Below are 18,395 nucleotides of genomic sequence, written 5' to 3' on the forward strand. Positions count from 1 at the left end.
ACCAGCTGCTGCTCCCACAGACCCCACCCTACTGTCTCCCTGCCCTCTCCAGGCCTTTCTGTGTCCACACCTGGCAGTCTTTCCCCACCTTGGGATCTGCCTTCCTTCCGCCTGGCCTCGTGCTGGCTCACATTCCTTCCCCATGTCTCCCAGCAATCCTGGGGTGTCCACCTGCTTCCACCATCTAAGCCTGCTGCCCTGGGTGGGAGGGTGCTCTTGTCTGTGTCCGTCCATCCCTCAGAGCAGGTCAGTGTCAGGAGGATGGGGCAGCACTGGGATGTCTGACTCAGGCTGCATCACACTCTGGGCCAGCCCATGCCAGGTGCCACTTGCCAGCACCTCCTGTGACATTTCTCATGGGTAGGAAAATGAGCCCTTGGACATTCCCTCCTCCAGGCTCTGGCACTTTCTTTCCCACCTGGCCACCCTGTTCTCCACCCCACCGTCCTGCATGAGATACTTTCTCACCTGTTTTTCAGTCCGTGATCTGCAAGCTCCATTGAGAATTTCAGCTCCTTGGACTCAATGAGGCAGCAGCTGCTTCCCAGATTTGTGAGAACCTGGATGGGGTGGGGAAGGAGAGGAGGGTTAGCTCAGGGGGGCCCTGCCAGGTGCCCGGCCCCAGTGAGCAGGCAACCCCTAGCCCAGGGGCATCTCAAGTGTCCAGGAACTTCCAGGGGCCTCTGCCAGCAGCAGCCTGCCCAACTGCCAATCATCCCTCATGGACCCTGGGAGGGTCCAACACAGGAGGTGCCCGTGGCCTGCTGTGCCCAGCAGCCACCCATGGGGAGAACTGGAGCTTGGAACACCCCTATGGCCTTCAAAGCACGGACTATCATCATGCCTTCTGCAGAGGAGGGGCCCAAGTCCCAGGGGACAGCCTGGACCGTTGTCACCATGGGATTCGACTCCATGGTCACACCTTGAACCTGTCTGCCCAGCTGCCCAGTCCCATACTCCTGACCACTGATGGGCATGGGCAGCCCCCAGGCTGTGCCAGCTTCCCCTTCTAGGCTCTCACTTCCTCTGGCAGAGCCTGGCTTCAGGCTTCTCATTCTGGGGGCTGTTGATGAATTTAATTGAAACCTGGTCAGCAGAGATGAAAGAGTCTTTTTAGTTGTCTCAGCTCAAACTACACCCAAAGTGCAAAAGGTTTCTATTAAAATTGTTTCTTTGTGACTTTTATCAGAAAGAAAGCAACTTCCTGGGAAGACCACAACTGCAAAAAAAAAAGAGATAAATAACAGCAAAAATCCTATAGCCAGTATCCTTCACAGGGACAGAGGCAGTTTGGCAAAGTTCTTCTGGGCCCCAAAGGAGTACTCAGCAGGGCATGGAACTGGGACAGAGACAATAGGCTGGCGAGGGGTGCCCAATGAGGCAGCACAGAGCAAGGAGCCTACATCACACTTCCCCACCTCCTCCTCTCCAAGCTGCAGGGAGTCCCTGACTCTCACACACAGACACACACATGTACGTCTGTGCACATGCACACACAGAGAAGTCACTCACATATGCACACATACTTGCACGCAGACATACCATGTACACACATGTACACACGTACACACACCAACACACATATGCAAACGTGCACACATGCAAATGTGCAGGCACATGAACACATGCTCACACATATATGTACTACCACACAAGTGCACACATACACACTCAGACACACTTGCATACCCAAATATGCACACACTGACACAGACACACATGCACATACACTCCCACTTCACAGCGGAGTCAGTGAGAGGGTCTCTTGCCTGGCTGATGCAGAATCACAGCCGATCTCAAGTCTCTCATCACGTAGGTTTGACTATCTTCACGGAGGCATTTGGGGAGTGCATGGGGTTTGTGAATAATTGCACCAAGGCCAAAGGCACAAAGTAGAATGCACACTTGCCCCTTTCATCATTCAGCCCAATGCTCTTTCTAAACTACCAAATGGCCCCTCCAGGTAGGCCTCCGGGCCATGCTCGAGCAGTCACTGCTGATTCAATCCAGGCCTTGTATCATACAGATAGGGAAACTGAGGCTCGGGGAGGGGAGGGGGCCTGGTCAAGGTCACATGAAGGCAGCACCCAGACCAAGGGGATGGGTCCCCATCCCAGTTCCCGGTATCCTGGCATCCCTGGTTTTTACCCACAAAGAAATAGCCCCACAGCCCCCGCTCCCCACAGAGAAGCATGGGCTCAGACACACACATACAGGGCAACTGGTTCCTCTGAATGCCTCAAGCAGATGCTTTCCCATGTACCAACAGGCCCTTTCAAAGTTTGGAAACTGAGTCAGGCTGCAAGTTTCAACCTTCTTTCCACTTCATGAGCTCTGTAAGCCACAGGAGAGAGCAATTTAGTGCAGTGAGAGCCAGTAGTGTACAGAGAGTGACCCACACCAAGGCCACAGGACCCCAGGCTCCCCCACTGGGGCCCTGCAGAGGTGGAACAGGTCCACGGCACAGAGACTGTCTTCAGGGGGTGGAAGTTGGGCCTTGACAGGAGCTGCCTGCTTCATTCTCACACAAGCCCATGACTGTGGTCACTAGAGAGAAAGGGTCAGTAGCCAGGAAAAGAGTGTGCCTTCCAATGTACCCAGAATCCACCAAAGGGTCACCTGTTTCCAGCCTCCATTCCCACCAAGATGGCCAAGACAGGACTTAGGCTCATGAGACTGCACATTTCATCTACGTGCACACAGAGGTCCAGTGAGTTCAACAGGCCTCACCCAAGGAGAGGGAAGGTAGCATCACACTGATCCAGGGTGGGGGGAGAGACCCTCACAGAGACCAGTGACGGTGCAGCATGGTGGACGGAGACCCTGCCCACAGAGCCGAGGGACAGACACAGCACAGTGGGGCAGATGCTGCCCACAGAACCCAAGGACAGGCACTGTAGAGCCTGGGGACAGGGACAGGGACAGGCACAGCACAGCCTGGGAAGCCCTGCACACTGAGCCCAGGGGTGGTGTCGTGTGGAGGGGCCATACCTCGTCTACATCTCCATGCTCAGGCTGTGGAGGAAATGTGCTGCAAAGGTCAGGCAGGCCACAGGGATGAGTGGTGTTGATCCAGCCTGGGAGAGACAAACCGAGATGGAGCTAGCCCTTCTCCATGACCCCACTGAGACTGGGCACATCTTGCAGCATGGGCACCAGGGCAGGTCCCATGGGAAGGTCCGGAGGGCCTGGGAGTTGACGGGGCCCAGAACTGCTTGATCCCTACCAACGCCAACTCTGGATCAGGACCAGGCCCGGCACCTCCAGCAGACTGGTGGGCACAGAGCACCACCAGCCCAGGGCCTCCATGTCTTTATCCACCCAGAATGCCCCCAGAAGTCCTTATCCTGTAAAGGAGGTGAGGTGAGCCCCATAGCAAAGAGAGGCTATCTCTGAACAGGCAGAGACAGTTGAATCCAGCCCCTGAAACTGAGAGCCTGGGAGGTGGGGGGACTTGCTCAAGGACACAGGAAGACAGCACCGAGGCCCTGGCATCCCTGGTCTCCACACACAGGGGGAGGAAGGATGACAAGGCAGGGCCACTCCATCCACCAGGAGAGTTGGGACTCAGCCCATGTTAGCGTCAGAGAAGGAACCTGGGGCGCAGACTCCAGGAAACCCCCCAGTTGCTCAACAAATAGACTGTGGAATTACACTGCCTAACATTGAAGCTTACTATAAAGCCACAGTTGTCAAACAGTATGGTATTAGCACAAAGATACACAAATAGATCAATGGAATCAAATTGACAATTCAGAAATCAACCCCCAGATCTACAGTCAACTGATATTTGATAAGGCCCTCAAATCCACTGAACTGGGACATAACAGTCTCTTCAATAAATGGTGCTGGGAGAACTGGATGTCCACAATCAAAAAGAATGAAAGAGGACCCCTACCTCACAACCTTACATAAAAACTAACTCTAGATCAAAGACCTCAGTGTAAGAGACAGCAGCATAAAACTCCTAGAAGATAAGGTAGGGAAACATTCAAGACCTTGTATCAGGAGGTAGCTTCTTAAACCTTTCACTCAAAGCACAAGCAACTAAAGAAAACATAAATAAATGGTAACTCCTCAAAATTGAAAGCTTCTGCACCTCAAAGGAATTTCTCAAAAATGTAAAGAGGCAGCCAATTCAATGGGAAAAAAATATTTGGAAACCATGTATCTGATAAGAGACTGGTATCTTGCATATATAAAGAAATCCCACAACTCAACAATAATAGTACAAACAGCTCAATTATAAAATGGACAAAAGATATGAGAAGACATTTCTCTGAAGAGTAAATACAAATGGCAAAAAACGTTCATCTTCACTAGCTATTAGGGAGATGCAAATCAAGAACACAATGTGATAATATCCCACACCATTTAAAATGACAGACTTTAAACAAACAGGAAACAACAAATGCTGGAGAGGATGTTGAGAAATTGGAACTCTTATTCATTGTTGATGGAACCATACAATGGTACAGACACTCTGGAGGACAGTTTGGCTTTTCCTCAGAAAACTAGGTATCGAGTTACCCTGTGATCCAGCAATTTCACTCCTTGGTATATACCCAGAAAATCTGAAAGCAGTGACAAGCACAGATCTTTGCAAACTGATGTTCATAACAGCAATGTTCACAATCGCCAAGAAATGGAAACAATCCAAATGTCCTTCGACAGATGAGTGGATAAACAAAATGTGGTATATGCAATGGTGGAATACTATGTGGCAGTAAGAAGGAATGAGGTCATAAAACATATGACAACATGGATGAACTTTGAAGACATAATGCTGAGTGAAATAAGCCAGACACAAAAGAAGAGATCTTGTCTGTAACCGCTAATGTGAACTCTGTGAAACTCTATACCAGACAAGTCCTAAAACCCAGAGGCAACAGCTGCTTTAAGATCAACTATCAGCCGCGGCCCCTTCCCCATACCACTGACACCCCCTTTTAATATGAACAAGTTAGGGTGCTCACTGCCTAGACACTCCTGAAGATGGAGGAAGATTAAGTCACAGGAAGGAGCAGCAACAAACAAGGTAACATTGAACAAAGGTCTATGAATACGGAAGCTTTATCTAATTACATACATACTTTTGGAAGTGGGGCTGTTGGAGGGGTTGGAAGGCAGAAAATGACATGGGGGAACTGTAGCCTACTGCATCCTTTGGCATTTGTTCTATAGCTGCTCATTGAATTGTGCCTTGAAGGTCTTCTCTTTATATACCTTGTACTGCATAAGGAAAGAACTGAAATTGTGGAACTGTAACCCATAACAATTTTGGAAATTATCTATATGACTACTTGTTGAGCTGCACATCAAGAGATATTTTACAATAACAGAAATGGCTGAAGTTGTGAAACTGCGACCCATGACATTCTTTGAAATTTGCTTCCTAACTACTTGTGAAATCCTACATTGAAACTTATCACTGTTGTGTATACATGTTAAAGTTCACAATAAAGAAAAAAATGAAAAAAAAAAATGGATTGTGATTATGAGGGACGAAAGGGGGGAGGGAGGGAGGGAAGGAGGGAGGTAGAAGGAGGGAGAAGAACGGAGGGAAGAAGGAAAGGCGGGAAGCAGGGAGGGAGGGACAGAGAGGAGAGGGAGAGTCCAGGAATTATGAACCTACCTGAGGCATATAAACCAATCCAAAAGCGAGAGCCTCATTTTCATCCTAATTTAAAACACACAAAAAATACACATATGACATTTAGAAAATCTGAATATCGACTGGATATTTGATGATATGAAAGGATTACTATTAACTGTTACTTTTTAAAGGGATGATGCCTGTATTTTAATCGTGTTACTTAAAATAAGTATTTTAGAGACAGAAACGGAAATATTTATGGATGAAACAATATGTCTAGAATTGACTTCAACATAATCTGGGGTGGGGAAGTGGCAAAGACTTATAGCATACTTCCTCCTTTTGTCTGTACTTGAACTATCCCTTACTGCAAAGTTTAGAGTAAGCAAACACTCTCTTTCTCCCTTCAGGGGTGGCCCCGGCCCTGCCAGTGGCTCAGGGTGCAGTTCCCATGGCCATCAGGGAGCTCTCCGGGTTTGCTCTTGGGGGTGGCCCCACCTCGCCCTCCTGCTGGCTTCACTTCCCAGGAGCAGCAGCAGGCTGTGAGGCAGGAGACCCAGGTCCTGGGGCCCCTGGGACCACCCAGGCCCAGCTGATGAGATGAACAGCACCTGGCCATGTGGGATAGTGCCGTTGTAGCATTTGATCACCTGGTCGACAAGGAACATCTCGTTGTTGGAGGCTGAATGGCAGAACTCGTAAAGGGAGGAGCTTGCCGAGGCCAGCTTGATGAGATAGATCTTCTCACCCTGCCAACAAGAGGCCATTAGCAGTGCCCCCATCCTGGGGATGCTGGGATGTTAGAAAGGTTCTAGGTATACGTGACCCAGCAGGAACTGGGCAACACCCCATAATCACAATGCCCACATTTCTGCAGCAGTCCAAATGGACATGTGTCCCAAAGGGGTACATAAACCCTGTAACTGAGGGAGTTATAAGAAGCTCTGCTTTTTGGAACTGCTGGATCTTAGTCTGGGTTAAGGATGGCCACTGCTTCCGTTGTCAGCATTTGCCAGGCCCCATCATGCTCTACACCCTCACAACAGCGAAACGCCACCCAGTGAGATGGGCCCAGAGGGCGGCCAGGGTGACCTGCTCAGAGCCTTGCAGAGTCAGGATCAGAAACCGAGCCCCCAGCTCATGCACCATCTATTCTGGAGAAAACCAGTTTGGGGCTGGTTGAACCCCAGACTTTGGGTCTCATCAGCCCCCCGAAGTTTTTTCATCCTGTTGCTTTTTACATCACGTTTTTTCTTCTGGCCTCCCTACTTTTGCCCCAGTGACAAGCCTCCCAGCTCTCCTCTGACTTGTGAGTGTCTCCAGCATCCCCATTCCAAGCTTCCTGGATGTGACCCTTGCACGCCCCTGGGGGGAATAACACCTTGTCTGCACTTCCAGGAAGTCTCCCCAACACCCTCCCTTGGGCACTTGGTCACTTCTCAAGAGGCTTTCACCAAATCATCGCAGGTGCCTATGTCTTACCAGACAAAGGAGAAATGGCATGTTCTTCTCCAGTCTGGGGAGGCACCCCACCCCTCCACTCACAAAGGACTCCCTGACATCCCCAGTGCCTGAAATTCTCCCAGTCTCACCTGTGGGGTAACATCCCATCTTAGGTCCCCCACATTTAAAGTACATGTGGTCTCCAGACCATCCAGCGCTTATACTATAAGCTTGCTGAGGGCCTGGGCACACCCCAAGGTCCCGAGGCTCATCCTGAGCACATGGAACCAGGCGGAGACACCTAAACAGTAAAAGGGGCAAAAAAAACAAAAAACAAAAAAAATGTTCACAAGAAAAGCAAAACAAATAAAAGTAAGGTATTCAAAATTCCATTTGTAACATCAAAAATTAATGTCAAGAATCATTGGCAAAACAAATTAAAATAAGACACCCCTCCATAATGTTGGCTATATATTTAAGAGAGCAATGAGGTTTCCTACGATTGACAACAGGCATTTTCATACACCACTACTGGAAGAATAAAATGGTACAGTGGTTCTGAATAGCAATTTAGCAATACTTATTGAAATCTTAGTAAATGTTCATATTACAACTTTTGAACTAGTATTATACTTCCAGGTCTTTATATCCATGGAATAATCAAAGAATGCAAATATTTGTGTACAAGGGTATTTATTACTGTTATTTCTCAAAAGTAAAATTAGAAGGAACTTGTAAGTTTGAGAGTAGAATAATATTTAAATATATCACATTTATATAATGGAATATTTTGCAAGAATTAACATAGAGCTCAGGTCCAGACAGTTGAGCTGGTGGCAGCTTCTTGCCAGAGCATGGATTCCTACATCAGTTACCTGTCAGCAGTCACTCACATCAAGATACCTGTAGAGTTTAAGTAAAACGGATTTAATAGCAGCTGTTCATAAATCAGCACGCCCAGCTTTCCCTCTCCTAGCTGGCAGTACAAGAGGTAGGGCTAATATAAGGATAAACTACCTTTGTGTTTAACTAGCTAGCTGAGAGGCCATCTTAATGGAGTTGACTATTACCAAAAAAGAAGCATACCAGTGCAACTTAAATCACATTGTGCCGTGCTCCAAATCTCCTTTTCCTAAGCAGAAAAAAAGCTCTGTCTTCTATCCTCCCCACAACCACTTGGTTAATCATTAGAGGTCCAAGCACCCAAGCAAGTTTAGCCTTCCCTAGATTTTCATCAAATGTTCTCATCATAGGAGAGTTACAAGAAGAAGCTACTAAAGATAATATAAACATGAGGAGAGATCAAATAAAGCTCAAATGTGTGTGTGTGTGGGGGGGGGTGATTTCTTAAGTATCAAAATCAAGAAAAAGAATGAAAAACTTTCTAAATGAAAAAGTATTTGAGAAATCATTGGTGGATTTTTTTCAGGAACAAAACTAGCTCCAGGTTTCATATTAGAGAAGAGCAGGTATATAAACTCTTACATAAGCACTAATAAAATAGTAGCTGTATTATCTTTTTCTAAAATTCCGTTTTATTGAGATATATTCACATACCACACAGTCATCCACAGTATACAAACAACTGTTCACAGTTCCATCGTACAGTTCTTTTCCTCTTTCCTCTCCAAGGTCATCTTGTAGAGTCAGTTTATAAAACCTTCATTTCCTTAGGTGCTTCGGAAATAAAAGTCACCTACAGGGGCTTCTCTTCCAGAGTCTGATATCCAGAAACTGCCACACCTTACCTGCTTTGCTTCTAAAAGGAAGCAGACCCCCATTCCTAGAAAGCTCCTGCTTGGCTTGGATGGGAGCCACCTGTAGGAGGCTGTATTCAGGTGGAATGCTGGCAGCAGGCATGGCATTGCTTTTGTCTTTATATTTAGTCTTTTACTCTCTTTTGCCTCTTCAAGGGAAAGGGGACACTTAGGGCACAGAAAATTCAGTAGATGGATTCAGACATTAGGCTCAAAGGGACTGACTCTGCATCCTTGGTTTGCAGGGCATTCCAGGTGCATTCACTTTTCCTCTTTGAATGCATACTTCTGCATAGCTGGAGTATCCTGACATCTGCAGTGTTGCATACTCAAGACTAAAACACTTTGCCCATGTGATAAGAACATCATGGACTGTGCAGCCAATATGTGGAAGCCTACACTGCCAAACTTATTAGGTAAATTTGCACAAATTTGAGTCTCTGACCCTCAGCTTCCCCTGGAGAAATAGGAACAGCTGTTTAACACACTAAATATCAGTGTGTCTGTGCAAACTGCTAATCAAATGGAAGTCAATATTATTAGAGAGGAGGCGGAGCAATAGGCTTTCCCAGCCGTTACTCTCTCCCCCATGGTTTCAGTGGTAGAGGTGGTCACTGTTTCTTGCAGCCTTTGACGCTTCTGCTGGTGCCATTTCTCACTCCAAAGTCCTCTTCCATGAGCTAGATTTGTTTGTAGTACTAATATTGCTTAGTTGCCAGTATTCATTCAGTGTGATGGGGAGCGTCCTTGTTAAATGACCTTGCCTAGAGGTATAATCTTGGGCAAGACCCAGTTCTCCTCTGGGTCTTGATAATATCATCTCTATTTAAAGAAGTGTTGGGATTAGGGGATCCTTAAAGTTTTCTTCAGCTCAAAAACTCTAAAATAAAACAACCTCATGTAATGACTTCAGAAATTACATGGCAAGTTCCTGACTCGCTGAGTCAGGTGCCTCGACCATAGAATGGGCCAAAGACCATTTCTTATAAAAATGACTGCAACTTTTCTTTGACATTTCCCCAAGTTGGAGGTGAGGTCTATGTACCCTCACCCATAAGGCACCCAAGGCATGCTTGTCACTGCTTCATCAACAGAGTGCAGAGGAAGCGATGGTGCATGACTTCCGAGGCAAGGTAAGACGAGGGGAGGCAGCTTCCTCCTCGTCTCCTGGGACTCACCCTAGAGCCCTGAGATGCCACGTGACAAGTTTCACTACCCCGAGGCTGCCATGCTGTGAAGAAGCACAACCCCACAGAGAGGACACATGTAGGTTCTCTTTTGACACGATCAGCTGAGTTCAGAGTTCAGGTCATCCCTGGCCAGAAGCCAGACGTGTAAGTGAAGGGGCCTCCAGATGATCCCAGTTCCCAGCCATCGAGTCACCCCAGCCTTGCAGTCTTCCCAGCTGAGGCCCCAGACATTGTGGAACACAGACAAGCTATCCCCACTCTACCTTGTCTGATTTCCCAACCCACAGAATCTGGGAGCCAACTAAAATGGTTATTTTACACTTTTAAATTCTGGGTTGGTTTGTTATGTGGTAAGAGTAACTAGAACAAAGGCTAATGATGCCATATTTTCTACAGATAAGAGGTTGGTCTCCATTGTCCTTTGCAGAGCTATAATTTTGGATTTGAAAAAAAAAAGAATGAGAGAATGGGTAGGTCTGGTCCAATTCAGATAAAATTTGCTGACTCTTGGCCTAATCCAATGGTTCATCATTTTGGGGGCTTATTCATGGATCTCTTGGAGAATCCAGTGAAAGCTATAGTTAACGCCTCAAGAAAATGCATAGCTATTTAAATGGGAAATGTTATTTATAATCTCATGAAGTTTATGTACCGCTGAAGCACAGTCATCAACCCCAACTTAAAACCTTTAGATGGAGGTTCTCATCACAAATTACTAACCCACTCTACTGAGAACAATCCACAGGTTAGCTCTCTCTTCTTTGAATCACATATGGTGAACTTCCATCTTACATCTTCTTTTGTTCAATGGGATTACTTTTGGTTATATACCAACAAAAAAGTTTTTCAGATCATAAATCCAGTCCTCCATCAATCTATTTACTCTGTTCTTCCTCAAAAGGGCAGTCTATACTACCTAATGTATACAACTTTTTATCTAATTAGATGAAAAACACCAGCAATGATGAACTGGCAGTCCCTAGCATCAAAACCAGGAGAAAGAACAAAGCAACAACACACAGACAGAGGAGTGAGTGGTGTCACATTCCCATATGAAGAGTACTGGTACATTTACCCAATTGCATGTAGACCAAGGATAGAAAGGAAGTAAAAATATGTGTGAACCAAACAGTGGGGTGCATGAATGTATACTGTGAGCTACTTTACAGCAGGGCCATGCCTCTTGAATCCTTTTTAGTCCCTGCGCAGCCTTGCATATTGTAGGTACTTGGGACTTTAACAAGAAACGGATAATCAAAACAACTGATAAAAACAAAACTCATTTGTTTATATGTGGATTTTTTAGGCCTCCTGGTAGCAATGTGGCACTTTGATTTATTTTCCATTCCAGAATAAGACAACTATGCATGAGGAATACCACCTGTGTTTCTGTAATTTTGATTTCATATTAATGTGCTCATACAACATATATCAAAGGTCTACTTGCTGGGAGGCCTGCCAACTTATTATAGCACCATTTATTGTCCTGAACATAAAGCACTCAGAGAAGTCATTTAATGAAAATATGGCATGTTTTGACCAATTCCTAAATAATAAAAAATGTCTTCATACAAAATAAAGACACCCCAGTCAGCATGATCTCTGATCTAATGCTTGTCTACAATTCTTCACTACTGTCCCCCTAGTTGCTATACAAGCAGTGGGCAGCATTCTATAAAAGCTGATTAAATTCTGGGATTTTAAATTGCTAAAAATTGAAGGAATGTGCCCCATGCTGACAATCTGTTAATCAAAAATTGTCATTTCCTCCACTGGGCAGGCTTTAGCCCATCTTATGAAAGACAGAAATATTTCTTCCTAGATGCAGAGTTATATATTCTCCCCTCAATGAGATTGAATGTTTTTCCTGTAACATGGAAAAAGTTTTTATGGGTTCATCAAGAGGCTAAATCTCTCTGATTCCAATGAATCACATCCTAAAGTGGAAGGAACAGACTTCTGTCCATACTGGAACTTTACTAATCAATTTGATAAAAATCCACAGATCTGTGCTGGCATTGAATTCTTATAAATTTATCAAAGGAGCATTTCATTTTTAGACAATTATATTTTTAAAGAAAATTTAATGACCCAAATCCTGGTAGTACACTGTTTCTAGTAGTTAGCATTGTGAAGCCCTCTGAGCAACTGAAATGCATCAGCCTATGCAAAATAGCTATCTTAATGTGGACAGATGAACATCAGGACACCCGCCATTAGGAACCAGAACGGACTCAAAGGAATACAAGGCAGGTGCTGGACCCTGTGGTTCCTAAACTATAGGGGATGTGGGGCAAACTCTCCCTCCTGCCTTGAGGTAAAGTGGACATTTCCTTTCCCCACCTCCCATCTCGGTTACCCCTTCCTCCCTCCCCCATCCCCTTCTTCCATTGGAAATTTCTCTCTCTGCTCTGTGCTCTGACCACTGTACCCAGACCAGTCTTATGGTAACAGAATTAAAATGTTTAAAAAAAGTCCATGGAACTACACTATGCAAACAGTGAACCCTACATGAAACCATGGACTATAGATTAATAGTACAATTATAAAAATGTGCTATCATTTCCCCTTGCCCTTGTCCCCTGCTGTGCTTCTCCTCTCACCTGGAACAACCCTGAGAAAATGGGGATAATGAGAGTCCCTGTCATTGAATGCTGTGTGGACTGAATTAGTCCATGCCAGCTAAGGGCCACGCACAGTGCCCGGCCGAGGGCACCCGACCTCTTTTCGTTCCAGACACTGTCATCACTGCTGCCTCTTCCCACCTTAACCCACCTTGACCTCTCCTTCCATCCATGCTCAGCTCAAGGGTCTCCTCTTTTATAAGGCTCGTCCCTTCTTCTGAACTAAAAGAACACTTTTTTGATGATCACATGGAGACTCATCCAACCTGGGACACTGCTGCTGGTGGTGGTTTTGACATTATTTATCTCTTATGTTGTTTAACTCTATAGAGACTTTTTACTTTTTAAATAAATATTTCGTGGCTCTCTATTACATGAACTTAATTCTGATTGAAGTTGACAAACAAACACACACCAAGATATTCTGCTCAAGTACTAGGGCATACACATATATAAATGCATAGTATGCTTTTATATTTACATATCCCTATATAAATGTCTAAGGATACATCCCTTAAATAAAAATAGATATGTGTGTGTATGTGTGTTTGGTCTTTATTATTAACACCAAACTGCAAAACTAAAGCATGCGAAAATACAATTACTTGCTGACGTCTATTTTTCCCATTTTTATGTTGTTTGGCTTGGATTCCTACCTTCAGAGCACTTTAATAGGCACTGACTATTGACATTTTAGCTATCTTCTTCTGCTCTCTGTTAATTCAAACATTTATTAAGCTATATGCTGTGTTAAGCAGCCAATAATTAAAATAATCTGTTTCTTTAAAAAAAATTAAAAACACAAAAATCACCAGGAAATTTGACCCTGAAAGTAAAATCTTTAGAAAGTTAAAAACTGTTTAACAAAGTTAATAAATGATTCTTCATTATTAAATAGCTAAGTTTCATCCTCAATGATGATCACTGGTACATAAACATTTACCTAAACTAAAAAATAAAATGTGAAATTCCATACCTTTCAGAATTCAGGCTCTGATCGGCATCACATTTCAATGCATCTAATTCACTCTGAAGAAAGGCTATATTTGTCCGTGCTTCTAAAAGGGCTTTCTTCACTTTCTGATTTTCCTACAGAAAAGGAATAGGGCAGGTCAACAGACTCAGAGTTTCTTCCATCTGAGAAGAATAAAATAAAGTGTCGTGGACCCTGCTCGCACACCACTCCCCCACCCCTCCACAATTCCTCATGGTGTCCAATGAACAAATTAACAAGTCATTGTAATTGAGAATATAAATTATTAAAGTGTCAACTTTTTAAATCCTTAAAGCTAGTGTCTTTTTAAACTTGACATTTGGTAACAAACTATAATAGTAAAGAGTTTACCATGATGCACTTGAACATATTACTGGAAAATTAATGGAGGCTAAACATTTGAGTACTTGTTTTACCTAACGAGAGGGATAAAGGTACCGATAAACATTCCATGGAGTTATCAGTACCTGTTATAAGGTAGACCAATTACTTCTTACAATGAGCCCTTTTAGCTTACATTTTGAAGTTGTACACTGAAAATAAACCAGTGGGATTAGGAAATTTCTGCAGTTTTCCTTAAAAAAAAGTCCATCACTGGAAGCTTCTGATTCAAGACAATACACTGAGCACATGAATTGGTCTTCTTTCCCTCCTGAGACCTCATTAATATGAAACGCCAAAGGAAATGAGCCCAAACCAGTTAAAAGAATGGAAGAGGGAACTGTCACCAAAAAAGGGATTTCAATACATAACTGGAAACTGGAAACTGGATGGAAACGTGATGATGAAGGAAAGAGAGTGAGGAAGGGGGTCCAGGAGAAGTGTAAGCCCATCCCCTCTTCCCCAGCAGAGAATGACTGATAGACAAGGTCAACTCCAAAGGCAACAAGGGAGGGTTTGTCTTTTTAAAAAGAACTCAACGACTCCTAGGAGGAAAGCCAAAGCCCTCTGAATAGCCATAATGCTATTGGGGTCCCACATCTCACAGCCAGCTCCATCCACAGACCTCCTAGGAAGACACCTTCTCAGGGCAGAGGCCTAGGGGCAAACAGATATTTACCTGGCTGTATGGGAAGCCTACAAACACTACCTAAAATGACCAACCTAACCCTTCTATTTAAAATGTGAACAGATAACCAAGAATTACCAAGTATGTGAAGACAAAAAGCAGCAAGAAATAGAAAGTCCAAAATAAACTCTCAAAGGAGTCCCAGAGAAATTTTTTATCTAGATAAACCTTCAAAAAACTATGAGGGGAACACAGACATTCAAATATGCAAAGACTGATAAACTGACCTCCCACATACCCTTTCTGAAGAAGTTCCTTGAGGATTAACTATAGCAAAATGAGGATGAAAATCCCAAAAGAGGAAAATTATATCTAAATCTTGTGATTAAATCAAGAATCCAATTCACAGAAATTCCAAAATGACATACGGATAGCAGTGTGAAAAAGCGATAGATCCAATAAGAACTGAAACCCAGGGGATGCCAAAAACAATATTTTCAAGAAGAAAAGTGAAACAAATTCTATTGAGAAGAAGAAATAGGAAATTGTAAGGTATTAGAGTGATATTACGACCATGGTAGAGGCTTCTCTTCATAACAAGAAAAAAAAAAAATTAACCAGAAAAATCTAAAAAATAATAATTATACAAGAAAGTCATGATCCAATTATAAGGTAAACTAAGAGGAGGCAAAATGTGGAACTGGTGGTGTATAAAGAGAATTTATTGGACCATGAAGCCAAGAACCTACTCTTTTGAATGGGATAGGGATAATAACTGGAGAGAAAGAAATACAACCCTAGCTCATTTCTTGGCTCTGTAGTGAAAACAATTAGAGTCATAATAAAGGAAACATTCTTTACTGGCATTAACTTTTAGAATCAACCTAAAGGCAAAATAAAGAAAACTAACAATGATAACAGAAAAGATGGGAATGTTATAAAAGATAAAGATATGTTTGATAGAAGAGGGGAAAGGGACAGAAGGAAGAAAGTTGGAGGAAGGGCAGAGTGAAAACATTCCTTCCTACAGAGCCAGAGATTCAGGCCAGGGTAATGTTACAAGAACATAGGGTTAACTAAGTAAAGTTTAAGAACAGCCAGCAGGAAAACTAAAACTTGCTATATATGCATCAAAATTTGGGAGGTGGAGATAGCAAAGTATATATTCATCCTTCACAAGAAGTCATAGATAACTAAAATTAATAAATCATAAATAAAGATGAATTCATGTGACTTAGTCTTTTCAAAGTAATCACCAGATCTACAATCACAAATGGCTGGAAATGGCTATCTGGAAAGTAGACTGGTGATGGAAGTGTTGTTTTTCATCACAAACATGTTCTACAATTTTATTTTTTTCCATGTCATTATTGCTTTGATTAAAAAAAAAAGCAATCATAGTAGGTATGGGTATAGTTGGAGGGAAAAAGGCTGCATAAATAATACTTTGCTCAAAGGAATCTTAAAGACTTTCTCTGACTATAGTGTTCATTTCCCTTCAGCCTCCATTCCCGGAACATGGAAATAATAGCGTGATTGTGTTTACAAAATACTGGTCTAGAAGGAAATGTCTGTCTGTCACTGAAAAGGGGATTCTTACCATTAAATAAGTCATAATTTATTTTTTTAATGCAGCCACATCTTTTTGACTTATGTGTTTTGATTGTTCTAGCTGAAAAGAAAAATAAAAGTATGTTTACAAACCTCCCTTGAAATTATCTGATTAAATCTAGGAATATCTCTGAATATTATCGAAATGGGAATTCTAGAAGCCTTTTATTTTCAATTTTATACAACTTTAGAAATCATTAAACCATGTATAATCTAGGAGGATGGGAGTTTTTGTTTTACATAATTTGTTAAATGAGTTTTCTTTGACACAACTGAAAAGTTCTTTTGGGAAACCATTCAGCCATAAAGCAGCCAGTCCTTGCTTGTTCAGTTAGGCTGCACATGAGTCTGGATCTTTCCACTCTCCTAGCACTTCATCTGCACCTAATACTTACTATCCCACATTAGAGTTGCTGGTGTGTGTGTTTTCCGTTCTGTGCTGTAGTCTCGGTGTTTCAGAGTCACAGTTGGTGTCAGATTCACCTATGTTGCCTTCACAGTGAACTGCTTATTAAATGACTGAACTAAGTAACATTCAGACATGACATGAGGTAAGGGATACGCACACATAATAGTATATAAATATATTTATGAGCTTTGCTTGGTGGTGGACTTAGAAGTATTACCAGATTAAAGCAGTCCAGGAGCATCTAAAACATGGAGAACAAAAAATACTTTTCTTAGGAGTATCTTCCATCCCCTGGGAATTGTGGGGATTTGTGGGTGTCAATTCATTTAAAATGTGTGTGTTCATCAAAACAAATCTCATATCTCATCAAGTCTAAGTACTCTGATGCTGGAGCCTTCTTCATCTTGCCAGATAGTGTTCACTGAAGCTCTTCACACAAGTATGTCACAATTGCCACATGACTATCCAGGATCACTGATTCTAAGTTGCATTTTGATTCAGAAGGAGAAACTGTGGAAAGACATGAGTTTCTTAGAATTAATGGCACAGTATGATAATTATAATAAAATCTGCAACCTTTTCTATGTGGTTCTTTACAGTCTTCAACGCACTCTCACAAATCCTCCCTTAACAACCCTATCAGGAAGGAAGTCTGGTAGAAGTGAGAAAAACACAAACTGTGCAGTAAGACGACCCCCATCCCTTATTGGCTGTGTGCGTGCCTTTGAACAAGTTTCTTAGCCTCTCTGGAACTCAGTGTCCTCATCCCTAAAAGAAGGATATTTGCACATCCCTCAGTTTCAGAATTAGATAATTTTTTAATTATAAAAAAGAGTTTAATAAACTGGAAAGTCAACAAAACACCCATTACTATGGTTAGACAGGACAGTCATTACAAATCCCATTTTAGATGGAAACTAAAACTCGGAAAGATGAAGCCAGGTGTGACAGGCAGAAGGTGGCACAGTCTAGACAAGGACTCTGGCTTCTCACTCTCCACTCAGGCCCCTTTACTGTGTGGTGCTATCTGGTCTTCACTGGATGCTGCAGCAGGGCAAGAGCCTCTGTGTCTATTCTTGCAAGCGCTTTCTCAGCGTAGAGATTTGAGAGGCCACGGAAATAAGTGAGGGCAGTGAATAGGGGAATCTGTGGCTCTGGCAACAACAGGTCAGTTCAGATTCTGCAAAACAGGCCATCTATATGTTTTAATGACTTGTGAAAAGTAGATATGAGGTTGACAACAATAATAATTTTCCAAGAAGGATACTAGGGAGAACTCTTAATGATCTCAGCAGAAGTGTAAGTTACAACAGCCTACAAAATTCACTTAACCGTCACTTAATTTCATTGACTCTAAAACACTGGAAAGGGCATTCAAGTTTATCAGGTAAACAGCCAGAGAAGCAAAGTGAAGTCCCCGAGGTCATAATACCACTTTTAGAGATGATTATTTTCTAATTATCTGTCTTGGATTTAGTGAAGATCATTCCATTAACCATGGAGACAACCATATGCAAGAAGTACAATCAGTGCTGTGCTGGAACCAGCGTGTACTAGCTGATGACAACCCTTCGAATCATCTCCTCCTGACTCTGCATTCAGTGATGTCAACCTAGGAGCTTGAACTCAATCATTGTGAAATATTTATATCATGGAAATTGGCAAATGCTACAAACTGGGGCTTGCCACACACACCCTGAGAGCCATTTGTTAAAAATTTATCAGTGCACCACTGAGTGAAATAGACCCTGCTCATTAGAAA

At 43.1% G+C, this 18,395-nt stretch overlaps 1 protein-coding gene across 6 annotated transcripts in view; it reads right to left on the reverse strand.

Annotated features, from left to right (window-relative positions):
* LOC119504584 overlaps nt 1-18,395 on the reverse strand; it is a 77,790-nt gene that overhangs the window by 32,056 nt on the left and 27,339 nt on the right. For all 6 annotated transcript variants that reach the window (XR_005210598.1, XR_005210597.1, XR_005210595.1 and 3 more), the window contains one exon: nt 469-560. Coding sequence is in view for 1 of the 6 variants with exons in the window: in XM_037796834.1 (XP_037652762.1) it covers nt 469-560 (92 nt within the window). In the remaining 5 variants the exon portion in view is untranslated. The remainder of the gene's footprint in view (nt 1-468; nt 561-18,395) is intronic.

Source organism: Choloepus didactylus, chromosome 10 (assembly GCF_015220235.1).
Source record: "Choloepus didactylus isolate mChoDid1 chromosome 10, mChoDid1.pri, whole genome shotgun sequence".
Lineage (NCBI taxonomy): Eukaryota > Metazoa > Chordata > Mammalia > Pilosa > Megalonychidae > Choloepus > Choloepus didactylus.